Genomic DNA, 13,409 nt, shown 5'->3' with positions numbered 1-13,409 from the left:
GAAGCACAGATAGAAGAACTGCTCTCTGTTTGAGATAAAAAAAATATGATATACCTCTCAGGAAGACAAACTCATGGACCAACAGTGCCCTCTACTAATATTGGCACCCTTGGTAAATATGATCAAAGGCAGCTGTGAAAATAAATCTGCATCATTTATTTTTTGATCTTTCATTCAAAAAAATGAAATCCCTCTTCAAACATGGAGAGGAGTTAGAGAGGGTAGAGAGCTTCAAATTCCTTGGACTGCATATCTCTGCTGACCTGGTCTATGCACATCTCCCAGCAGGTGGGGAAGGCACAACAGAGACTTTACTTCCTCAGGAAGTTGAAGCACACCCAGCTTACTCAAAACTTGCTGACCAACTTCTACCGTTCAGCCGTGTCATTGGTACGTCATTGCCCACACTCAGTGACATCTACATTAAACACTTCTCTTATAGAAAACTACAGACCTGTCTCTCTCCTTCCGTTCATAGTGAAAACACTTGAACGAGTTGTCTTCAACCAAGTCTCACTGTTTCTTTCACAGAACGACAAACTGGATGCTAAACAGTCAGGTTTCAGGAGGGGCCATTCAACTGAGACTGCGCTTCTCTCGGTCACTGAAGCCCTGCGAATTGCAAAAGCCCATTCCAAATCATCAGTCCTCATTCTGCTGGACCTATCTGCCGCTTTTGACACTGTCAATCATCAGATACTCCTGTCCACCCTCTCATCACTGGGCATCTCTGGCATTCCACTTCGCTGGTTTGAATCCTATCTCACTGGTAGGTCTTTCAGGGTGGCCTGGGAGGTGAGGTATCCAAAGCACATACACTGGTCACTGGGGTTCCTCAGGGATCAGTTCTTGGACCCTCCTCTTCTCCACATACACTACATCACTGGGTCCCATCATACAGGCACATGGATTCTCATACCATTGCTACGCTGATGACACACAGCTCTACCTCTCTTTTCAACCAGATGATCCAACGGTAGCTGCAAGGATCTCAGGTTGCCTGGCGGACATCTCGGCATGGATGAAAGAACATCACCTGCAGCTCAACCTGGCAAAGACTGAGCTTCTTGTCCTCCCTGCCACTCCGACTCTACAGCATGACTTCACGATCCAGTTAGGTTCATCAACAATAACCCCATCAACTTCGGTCAGAAATCTTGGTGTAATCTTTGATGATCAGCTGACCTTCAAAGACCACATTACAAAACTGCTCGATCTTGCAGGTTTGCACTATATAACATCAGAAAGATCAGGCCCTTTCTGACAGAGCATGCTGCACAACTTCTTGTCCAGGCCCTTGTCATTTCTAGGCTGGACTATTGCAATGCTCTTCTGGCTGGACTTCCGTCTAATACAGTCAAACCTCTACAAATGATTCAGAATGCAGCGGCACGACTGGTCTTCAACGAGCCCAAAAGAGCCCATGTTACACCTCTCTTTATCTCCCTGCACTGGCTACCAATCACGGCTCGCATCAAGTTCAAGACACTGATGCTTGCATATAGAACAACCACTGGCTCAGCACCCGTTTACTTGCACTCTCTATTAACAAACTACATCCCTCCAGAAATCTGAGATCTGCTAGTGAGCGGCGCCTCGTGATACCATCACAGAGAGGCGCAAAATCACTCTCTAGATCATTCTCATTCACCATTCCTGGCTGGTGGAACGATCTTCCCACCTCTATCCGGAATGCTGGATCCCTGTCAATCTTCAAGCAACAACTGAAAACTCATCTCTTTCGACAGCACTTGACTTCATCCTAAACTTAAAAAAAAAAAAGAAATTATCTTTACTTATTCCTTCCTTTGGTAGTTTGTATTTATTTGAACAATGCCTGAGACTTGGTGTTGCAAGCACTTCGTATGTCTGATTGCCTCTTCAAGATTAATCGCTCTATGTATTCCCCAATTGTAAGTCGCTTTGGATAAAAGCGTCTGCTAAATGACTAAATGTAAATGTAAATGTACATCGGCTGACTTCAAAAGAAGGCCAGACGTGAGGTCTGCAAGCCCGCTCCTGCTCAAAACCGAAACTGCTTTTTTTCTTTATTTTATAAAAGCATGTTTTGATGATATTTGGAGTGCACACAAATGTAGAAAGTAGACCCTTTACAGTTCCGAACAATGTAGCCTATTACTCTTACCTTTATGAGCAAAAATGACAGCATATTTTGTTTCCAATCAATGCAAGTGATCGCACTGGTGTGTCAGCTTCCACTCTCCGCACAAACGACTGGATATGCTTCAGTGCACATTTATCTAGGTTAAGCGTTTAAACTAACATTGTGGAGTTGTTTTATAACTATAGATTTAATTTTAGACAAGTCGTGATGATTTGAGAAGGCTAAATTGATCAAACACTATGATCAACTCACTGCCTGCTGCTGACCGCTTGGTCGTTACTGTAAATGTAATCAAAAACTTACATTTAACGAATAAAAAAATGCTCCAAACATTTTTCTAAATTAACTTAATAAAATAAAGAAACGAAATATCACTTTGCCATTTCAGACAAAACTGAAGTATTTTAATAGCTGAAACAGTAGTATAAGCTGTTTTGAGAGAAAGGGGTAAAAAAGACGGGCTCGGGTCGGACTCGGGCCAAGAATTCTGTTAAGCTGTCAGACACGGGCTGTGCTAGGACCTGAGTGTCTCGGGCCAGGGCCGGGCTAGGGCCTATATTTTAGGCCCGTGCAGGGCTCTTACTCACCCTGGACATCATCATCAAGATATAGACTAATAAAATCCAGAACAAACAGTCTGAAAAACAGCTTCTTTCCTCAGGCAGTTAGATGCTTAAATGCATAATTCCACTTCCTTCAAGGACTCATGCAATAAACCCCTAACCTAACAAAGTGCAATAATCCTTCCCCCTTAGATTACCTAATTGCGCTATTACATCTTGCACTACCTCACTGCACTACTTCAGTGTAATTATATTCTTATATTTATATTTTTTGTATTTATGTCCTTGTCTTGAATGTTGCTGTCTGTTTATAATGTCTACCTGTCTTGTAAACAGCGTTGTTCATAAACACTGCCATACTGTGTGTTACCTGCTAACCAGAAGAGCTGCTAAACTGTATTTCGTTGTTCCTAAACAATGACAATAAAGTTATATTCTATTCTGTTCTAAAAAATTAAATAAATTAAAAAAAATCACAAAATTCTAACCTTTCTTTGAAGTAAACCAACTGAAAGTGAGAGGAAACTCTGCATGTTGGCCACAATTATTGGCACCCCTGGAAATTCTTATGAGTAAAATATCTCTGAAGTATATTCCCATTCAAATTAGCATTTTTTTGCACACCGGGGTGACTGCATGAAATTGTCCATCCATGACTTCCTGTTCCACAGGATTATAAATATGTGGAAGACAAAGACCAAATTCCCTTGATCATCTGGCACATGGAGTAAAGCCAAAGAATTTAGTTCTGATGTGCAGAACAAGATTGTTGAGCTTCACAAAATAGAAACGGAGTGTCTATTTACACTAAGTGCAAATAGCCTGCCTTGTTGACAAAGGCTATTTACAATAACTCCGCCCACCAACATGTGATTGGGTTTGTCAACACTAAAAAAAGACACTCATTCAGCATCTGTTTCAGTGGCGTAGACTGTAAAGCCGCCTTTCCACTGCACACGACATTTGGACACGACTTGTGTCTATATTGTCCTAATGCACGGCGAGGAGGATAATTTAAGTGGCCAAAGACTCTCCAAAGATCACAGCTGGAGAATTGCAGAGATTGTTTGAGTCTTGGGGTCAGAAACCTAAAAAAATATATATATCAAACAGCCCCTACTTTACCACATGTTGTTCGGGAGGGTTTGAAGAAAAATCCGCCCCGCTCAACCAAAAACAAACTCCAGTATATTCAGTTGTCAGCCACAACTGGAACTTCAAATGGGACTGGCTTCTATGGTCAGATGAAACTAAAAAATGAGCGTTTTTGCAGCTAACTTACCACAAACAGGCAAACGGGGATAAAAAGTACCCCATGTCCACAGTTAAATATACTGCTGGATTTTTAACGTTGTGGGCCTGTTTTTGTGCCGGAGATCCTGCACTCTCAGAAATAAAGGTACAAAAGCTGTCACTGGGGTGGTACCTTTTCAAAAGGTACATGTTTGTACCTAAAGGGTCCATTTTAGTACCTTAAAGTGTACATATTTGAGGTACAAAACTGTACCTTTTGAAAAGGTACCGCCCCAGTGACAGCTTTTGTACCTCTATTTCTGAGAGTGTGGATGTCTTGTTCTGCTGCATGGCATCATGGATTCTATGAAATACTAACAGATTAAAAAAAAATCTAAACCTGAAAGCCTCTTTTATTGTACAATGGGCCATGGTTGAATCATCCATCAGGACAATGATCCAAAAAAAACATTAACATCAACACAAAAACATGTCACTGAGCTCAAAATAAAGCTTCAGCCATGGTAGTACCCTGACCTGTCCTGAACCCTATAGAAAATGAGTGGGGTGAACTGAAGTGTAGAAGCAACATGGAGCTGTGAATCTGAGGGATTTGGAGTGATTCTGTTTGAAAGAATGGTCTATGATCTCTTGCTAGTTGTTCTCCAAACTCATTATTATTACTCATTCAGGCATTATAGGAGAAAACTCAGAGCTATTATCTTGGCAAAAGGACATTGCAATAATTAGGTGGCAATAATTGTGGCCAACATGAGAGAAAAACATTTATTTCATAATCCCCCCCCCCCCCCCCCCATAAATGGTTTTAAAAAAAGACAACGGGTACGTATTGTTGGTCAATGAAAGTTTTAATTAAATACATAATCAAAAGACAGGAAGAAAAACAAACATCACTATTTATACAATGAGAGTCACAGTTTGAATGGCTTTGAAACATGCTGTAAAATAATCAACTATAAAGCATGTTTTAGTAACATGAATAATTTTATACTAGAGATGAGCCAGACTGATCTTTCAGATAAAAATGCAAATTCATTTAAATTTATAGTTGTGTCATTATACAAAGTTATTTTTTAGAAAACCCTCGATCTTCCCATTCCTGGTGTCCAACTCTGATGTCCTGAACAGTTATGGATTTGATTGGTTTTTATTGTTGACAATTATGAGAGTGACATACAACACCAAGATGACAATGCCAATACCAAGAGCAGTATTGTTAAGAGTGAACGCCATTTTGGAGCTTCTCTCTGCTAACTGTTGTTGTCCAGACATGTTGGCATTCCGAGTCTGTGAAAATAAATGTGAAACAATGTCAGTGATGCCACTTCTGTTTTTCAGCAAGTGTGCTTTGTAGTTTTTACATTGTAGTAGTAAAGCTATGATGTGACCTGCATCAAAAGGTACACTTTTGTACCTATTAGGTTCAAATATGTACACTTTAAGTCCTAATATGTACCTTTAAGGTACTAAAATGGACCCTTTAGGTACAAACATGTACCTTTTGAAAAGGTACCACCCCAGTGACAGCTTTTGTACCTTTATTTCTGAGCGTGTACCGTGTTTCACATGATTCTTCATAAATTAGTAAATGTTTTAACAGATGCTAAATGTGCTATTTCAAAATGATACACCAGCTTTTATGATCCCATTGTGACCTATTATGCAATAATGGAAACACAGGGCAAATTTCAAGCGTCAAGACTTATAGATTTGCATGTATTTGTTACACCCCGAAATGGTTTCATTTTCTTTATCTGAACCATCATGTACTGCATTTCCTTTTTCTGAACTCATTTAGTGTCTTTAATTCGTATACAGTGAACAGATATAGCATATTGCAGACCAACAAAAATATGCTTCAGTAACTTCACACAGAGAAAGTTCACAGATGTGCACAAATCAATGGTTAAATTGGGACGTTCTGTACAGCCACAACTCTTTCGCAATGACAAAGTCACACCACTTACGGGAACAAAAGATGTTTGTTAAAATGGAGGCAAGCATCTGCTTAGTAAATGAGGTAAATTTAGAAACTCAAACCATCTTCATCCAAGCGTGTTAGTTATGAGGAAGTTACACGAGTGAACTTTTGTTTTGAAAGCTCACAGTCATGTGATCAGAACTTAACTCTTATGCTTTGCTCTTTTTTTTTTTTTTTTTTTTTTTGTTACATATTTAAACATGTTATTTTTAATGTGATCATTTACTTGCCTGCATGCTGGACAAAAATAAAGACATTTAAAAAAATAATAATAATCATCTTCTTTTATGGTCCACAGAAGAAAGAAAGTCATACGGGTTTGGAGCGCGAGTAGCCTAAATGACGACATTATCACTTTAGGGTGAACTTTGTCTTGAAATTAAAGTGATTTTAGGGGAAAAGATCAATATACATTTACAAAACAAAAACAGTTAGGATTTAATTAATAAAGGTTTAACTATTGAGATTTCATTTTATGATTTAACAAAGTTAGTGTATCTTATTTGTAGGACACAAATAAACTATTTGAAATAGGTTAAGAAATGAACTAATGCTTACATTGATGGAGAAAACCAGTGCAGCGATGCCCAGAGGTAAGCAGCAGCACAGCATGGTAAAGATGGAATAGCCCAGGTAATCTGGCAGTGGATACACCAGTGGAGTGGTGGTCACATAAACTGCAGGTTGCACAGTGACCGCAGCATGTCCTGGATACAGTCCTTGGACATATGGCCCTGAAGCTCCATATTGCTGGGATTGATAGCCAGAAGGGCTCTGGAAGTTCCCTGAAGGAGGCTGTCTAAGATGGTCCTGGTATGGTGGCGGCCCAGGCTGCAACAGCTTGGCTTTCTCTGATGTATTCCAGTCTTCTTGGGGCTCCATTGTTCTGTTTGGTAAAATTAGACTGTCTTATCTTCTTTGTGCTTTACAGAGGTGGCACACCTTTGTGGACTCTGGCTTAGAGGAATCAAGTTTTTCCGGTCACGAACCTTGGATGTTATTATGGTCACGGGGAGATTTATAGGAATCGAATGGGAGGCGGATTGTAGGTGGAGCGATGGCGTTTCAGGAAGTGACAGCAGGTGTGACAGATTCAGTTCCCTTGTCCACACAGTAACATTCAGTACAGACATAATATTTACATAGTGTTGAATTTATCTGGTTTAATAAAAATAGAAAATTTGCTTGAATAGTCATTGTGGCTTTTTGGACTTATTATATATGTATATGTGTGTGTGTGTGTGTGTGTGTGTGTGTGTATATGTATGTGTGTGTGTGTGTGTGTGTGTGTGTATATGTATGTATGTGTGTGTGTGTGTGTGTGTGTGTGTGTGTGTGTGTGTGTGTCCCTGGACCACAAAACCAGTCATAAGGGTCAAATTTAAAAAATTGAGACATCGAGAATGATACATCATCTGAATAAATAAGCTCTCCATTGATGTATGTCAGGATAGGGCAATATTTGGCTGAGATTCAACTATTTGAAAATCTGGAATCTGAGGGTGCAAAAAAAAAAAATTTGGTCAAAAAAAATTTGACCAAATAAAGTTCTTAGCATTGCATAATACTAATCAAAAATGAAGTTTTTTTTTTTTTACAAAATATCTTCATGGAACATTATATTTTCTTAATATTCTAATGATTTTTTGACATAAAATAAAAATCGATAATTTTGACCCGTGCTACTTATGACTGGTTTTGTGGTCCAGGGTCATATACAGTATATATATATATATATATATAGTTTTGTGAGCTCACAGTCAAGTGATCAGAACTTAACCTTTATTTCTTTAAAATCAAAATTTTGGTAGCATTTTATTTTACAGTCCTGCTCCTCGTGTACATACATACATACTTACTTAATTGTGTTAAATTAATGTTAAATTAAAATTAGAATTTATTATTATTATTTTTTTAAAATAAGTAAATACATTTTAAGCACCTTTTATTTTATTTGTAACTATTTATTAGCGACAAATAATCTTTTCACTCAAATAACATGTAAATATTGTGAATGTAAGTTATATTGCTGGTTGGTAGTCAAAACCAGTTGTTTTTGTTTATTTCAAAACTGAAAGCCATGGCTGAAAACTTGTGGTCACATGTGGAAAATGTGAAATTCATGTTTTTTTGTTTTTGTTTGTTTGTTTGTTTGTTTTTCTGTAAAGGAAGACTTAATGTTAGACAGTAGTACATTAAAAATTAGTGGTTTATTTACGATTTGTTTTTAATATAAATAATTTTTCTCAACTTTTTTTATTATTTAAAGAACGGTATTAACATGACACGTACACCATTATATGTGAACAAAGACTCTGTGGTAAAGCTCAATGAAGCCAGATTTAATTTAATGTAAACTGAAGTCTTGAGGTAAACTGTACCCAAAGCATTAAAAACCACCCCTATTTACCATACAGTTACTAAAGCTGTAGAAATATGGAAGTATGAAGCTACTAATATTAAATATTGCATAATATATAAGGGCATGTTTTCAGAAATACCTATTTATTTCTGTTCTTTATTTATTAAATAATTAATTTTTTCCAATTTAAAAGGCCCTAACCCCAGCAAACATTTATGGGGAAAGGTGGGCCAGATGGGCTGAATTTTACCCCAAGCAAACCTGTTTGGCTTTAACCTCATATATATGGTGTTAATGAATTTATGCTTTTTGGAGATTTAAGGACTTTAAAAGAAAAGAAAAAGAAAAGAAAAGAAAAGAAATAGGCTACTTTAAACGAGGCCCTTGGGTTTGCTTTGGCCCCAGGGCCATGTGTTTTTAAGCTGGGTTTGCATCTTCCAAAAGAGAAGTGGGATGTTCTAAAAACCATGTGAAACTAGCATAATTTCCAAAATGATCAATCAAACAAATCCAGACCCCTTGATTTCCTCAGACAAAACCTTCCGGGTTCAACATATAATCAAGGCTGGGTTAAAATAGCATTATTCTCAATGACCTTCAGTCCATTCTATTAATGAACAATTTGTTTGTTCCAGCACTTTGTAAAGGTCCAAAACAAAGTCTCTTTCTGTAAATGGATTTTTACTATTATTCACAAAATCTCTGGTCAAATATAGACTTTTGATCCTTCAGAGAGTATTAGAATTAATTGATCCTTTATTTAAACATGTAATTTCATAATATATTTAATTTGTCAGTTTAAACTTTCTTTGTTTTTTTAATGCTAATTACTAAAAAAACTGAAAAATAAGATTTTGCATCTATTAACAGAACAAAAAAACTGTCAACATTATGAAAATATTATGACATTCAGTGAACATTATGAAAACATTGCATGTGAGAGTACAATTTCAAATATGCTTGATCAAATTTTTTAATCATTTGAAATGCAATTTATATATGATGATATGGATGATATGCAGTCACAATAAGGCCCACCAAAATGGCAACATTAGTGGCTTTCACACCACATAGTTCTAGGAACTTATTTCTGGGAACTAGTCAGCATTGTGGTTCCTAGAGAATCAATTTCACCCTCGGGCCGTTTTCCTGGTTGCATTCACACCGGCAGCAGAAACTCTGAAGTGGCCGACAACAACGTCTTTATTCACAGCATTTATAAATGTCAACAACCAGTGAATGGAGGACGCTGTGATCAAAGCTGTTTTTGTTGTGTGTCGTGAGTTTAATGATAATGGAGACAGAATGTAAAAACAATTTTTTGAAAATTTTTTGAAAAAGCATGAAAATCTGGCTAAATCTCCTATGGCAACTTGCAGTGTTACATATCATTGAAGCTGAGAAAAGAATACGATGCTGCAGACAACAGGTGTTAGCTAAAGCTATTTCCGCTGTTTTTCATGTTCGTGAAGTAAATATGTTTGCATGGCTTTTTAAATATGCTGGGTAGCCACTGTTTCGTACGCGTGTGGCCAATCAGCATACACTTACATCACTGGTAGTTCCTATAGAAATGTTTTAGACCCTACTCTGAAGTAAAAGTGAATTAGTTCCCCAAAGCAGAGTTCCTAGAACCAAATACTTTCCTAGTTCCTGTGGTGTGAACACACTAAAAAGCGGGTATTTCCATTCTAGGAACATAGCTCACAGGAACTATGAAAAGGTTCCTCCGGTGTGGAAAGATAATTATGGATAAAGTGTTGACTCTGAAAGGTATTTGTCGAGGAAGTATGCTCCAATTATAATGATTGCCACAACAAAGGTGAGATGGTTCAGGATGAGTGCAATCTAAGAGTTTCTTGCTGCTTCTCTTTTCTGTCCAGTATTGTTAGCTGTGCGAGTCTGTAAAAGTAAAGATAAAATCCTAAATGTCAACCACTGGTTGAGCATACATGCGGAAGAGCACTTTATCGGAAAATCAGACCTTGAACCACAAACCACAATGTGCTGTGAGCAAGAGTGCTTAGACACACACTTTTAAGCATCACCCAAGATTATTTACATAGGTTTTATCACATTTAAGATTGAGAAATAGTCGAGGGTTGCTGCTGTTGTTTTTTTTTTTATTTATTTAATTTTTTAATAGCAACTACATCACTCAACTCACAAAAATACTGTGGTTTTACAACATAAGCATGGAAATGCCTCTACTTCTGAAGTGAACAATGCAGTGACTTGTATATCTGACATAATGATGAGCCGATGACAAAGAAAATTCAATTTCTCTGACTCTAGAGCTCAGTATGGCTGTGTTTATGGCTCAGTACGATTTAGTAAGAGATCAGCATTGCCCAAATAACTGAGATTAATCTTTTTTTCTTAGACAAGCTATTAGCTGAATACTTAGATTTGCTGACAGCTGTCAGATAAGAAAATCAGTTTCTCTACATTAGAGTAACTGTATGTCCTTTTTTTCCCCAGGGATTTCCAACTGCCTAAAATGTCCAGGTTTTCGCTTTGTTTTCCTATTGACTTGTTTTCTACAGTCCCCGTGCATTAGATGTAGGTGTATTTGCATTTCTTAGACTGTTCTATGTACAGTGCCTACATGCTATTGGTCAAACTACTTTTTAGTCCTTACATTCAGCAAGTATGAAAACATTATGAAAACAAAGCCAATTTATTAATCCCAGCCAGGACATGTGCAGGAAAAAGAGGACATAGCACTCTAAATGACTCTTAGGAATATCAAACAAAAATGTGTGCATTACAAAACTTAAAAATAATGCAGCTCTGGGTTTTGGAACAGATCCAACAAACGACGATCATATTATCATGCATGAATTGTAAAAAAAATATGACTTTCTAGAGAGTCTCAATGTTGAGAACTGTTCTGAAGATTACAGAAAGCAAATGCTGGTTTGAGGTCAGCCTCATTAAAAGTGGGTTTTGTAGATCTAAACTCAACTGTGCATTTCAGATGCTGTCACATCCTACAACCTCATCCTCTGCAGAGAGAAACTGCCATTCAATCACACCAAAATACAGATAATGATTAACTTAGAGGCATCCTAGAGGATTGTGTATATATTTTACTGGAGCTTGGTCTTCAATACATTTTCTGTTTTATTTTGTTTTACTTCTTTAAGCATTTATTTATGTTCAATGTCCATTGTCATTCATTAATGTATTCTGCTAATAACTGTTGTTAGAACACTGTCATTTTTGCTACAATTTCACATCATTAAAAAAATACAAAAATTAAAGTACCTAATTGGCACGTTGTTATTGTTGTTGTTGATTTTATGTAAAACCCTAGTCACTTTAACCCTAAGACCAGGCAGACAGAGGGGTAAAAAACAATATTAATAAATAATATATACAAATAATACTAATATTAATGATATTAACATACTAATATTAATTAAAAACTATCATTAAAAATGTTATTTATAACACCACTAAGCATTTTCAAAGCATGGTTCTATATGGAACCCTATGAAAAAGGTTCTATTTAGTACTAAAAAGGGTTCTGCTATTGTTACAAGCCGAAGAACTCTTTTCTTGTACTGTTTAGAACCATTTTTTTTTAAGAGTGTAGCTATTATCCACATAGATTTTTGATATGAATGAATACGAAAATCATTCATATCTCCGGCCAAAAAGTAACTAGTAACTAGTACTCTGAGTAGTTTTTGAGAAGAGTAATTTGCACTTTTACTTAAGTACTGTTTTTACTCCAGTATTTTTACTTGTAATTGAGTATTATTTCAACAATGTAACAGTACTTGTACTTAAGTACTTGTACTGCTGCACTGCATGACTTTCCAAAGCATGCACCTGACCTGATGCATTGCAAGAAACATTAAAAAATAACGGTTTTGTGGCTAAGATTAATTCAGGCTGAAGATCTGCTTGCTTGTATTTGACCTACATGGCAAACACAGCTGTCTTTGGATCTCCATTGTGTATTATAATCAACATTACAGCTATAGAGCACCAATGCAGACAAGTAAAAGGCCATGTTCTCCTAAGAGGTCAAAATTGAAAATGTGGCCTATTACATAATGCTTCTTTTATAATTTGGGTTACACTGTATTTTGATAGTCAAGTGTTACCTACATTTGTAGCATTAAAATTGTCAAAAGATTTCTAAATGCTGTTGTTTTGAACCTTCTATCAAAGAATCCTGAAAAAAGTGTCCACAAAAATATTAAGCAACACAAGTGGTTTTAACAGTGATAATTATAAAAAAAGTTTTAATGAATGTTTCATTTAAAAAATATTCTTTAAACATTTGAACGGTGTGTATTTATCGACTTAATAATATGCGAAACCTTCTAGCTAAGGAAGAAATGGCTTCTGTGCAAAGGTAAGAAGAATACAACAAAAGATAAATAAATGAATACTTACAGCTCTGGAGAAATAAAAAGCGGCACATCCCAGACAGACACACAGTAACATGGCAAATTTAGAGTAGCACATGTAATCTGGCACAGGCTCAGCTGGTGGCTCATGCACTCAGAGGGTTGGACAATGATCACAGGCTGGTCGGTAGCAGGTTGGACTGCATGAAGATTTCTATCATTGCTGTCCTGAGGATATAGTGGAAGTAATTCCAGGTCCATGCCTGGTCACTTCCACCCTTCTTTTAGAGAGATGTGCCTCTTTGTTTTTCATTTGAGTCTTTTCTCGGTACCTTGGTCTTTTATGGTGAACAGTGTGAAGAGTACTAGGGTGTGGTGAAGGAGGACTAAAGTGGGCTTGTTTTTAGTTTAACCAAACAGTACACGCCAGATAGCACAAACTTTTTGTGGCAGATAGCTGGCATGGCCAAGTTCATACAATACAGGCCAAACTTTCACCATATGTTTTGCCATGGCTTTAGAATTGGAAGGAACAGTACCGCCGCTCCCTATACGCAGAGTACGCAGTTTGCGTAGGGCACCAACTCCCAGGGGGTACCATTCCAGTTGCTAAAAAAAAAAAAAAAAAAAAAAACTTTCGTTCTATATTAATATTAAAATTAATTAATTATATATATATGTTCATGTTTAGATTTTTATTTATGTATATCATTATAAAAAAAATTTTTTAAATGCATTTTACGGTGAACACAGGCTA

The 13,409-nt window shown here is 36.8% G+C and overlaps 1 protein-coding gene and 1 pseudogene across 1 annotated transcript; one reads left to right on the top strand and one right to left on the bottom strand.

Moving 5' to 3' along the window:
- Positions 1-270: 270 nt before the first annotated feature.
- LOC131521646 (uncharacterized) lies at positions 271-3,399 on the top strand (annotated as a pseudogene).
- A 1,372-nt stretch (positions 3,400-4,771) lies between these two features.
- On the bottom strand, positions 4,772-6,939 carry si:dkey-33i11.9 (synapse differentiation-inducing gene protein 1-like). The gene is made up of 2 exons (XM_058747313.1): positions 6,482-6,939; positions 4,772-5,229 (listed from the first exon to the last, which is right to left on the bottom strand). Exons 1-2 carry the CDS (start codon positions 6,803-6,805, stop codon positions 5,071-5,073), a joined length of 483 nt encoding a protein of 160 aa, XP_058603296.1. The 5' UTR covers positions 6,806-6,939; the 3' UTR covers positions 4,772-5,070.
- Between the last annotated feature and the right edge of the window lie 6,470 nt (positions 6,940-13,409).

Source organism: Onychostoma macrolepis, chromosome 16 (genome assembly GCF_012432095.1).
Source record: "Onychostoma macrolepis isolate SWU-2019 chromosome 16, ASM1243209v1, whole genome shotgun sequence".
In the NCBI taxonomy this organism is placed as follows: Eukaryota; Metazoa; Chordata; class Actinopteri; order Cypriniformes; family Cyprinidae; genus Onychostoma; species Onychostoma macrolepis.
Note: the sequence above shows the minus strand (reverse complement) of the source record. Positions and strands in the feature narration are given on the sequence as shown.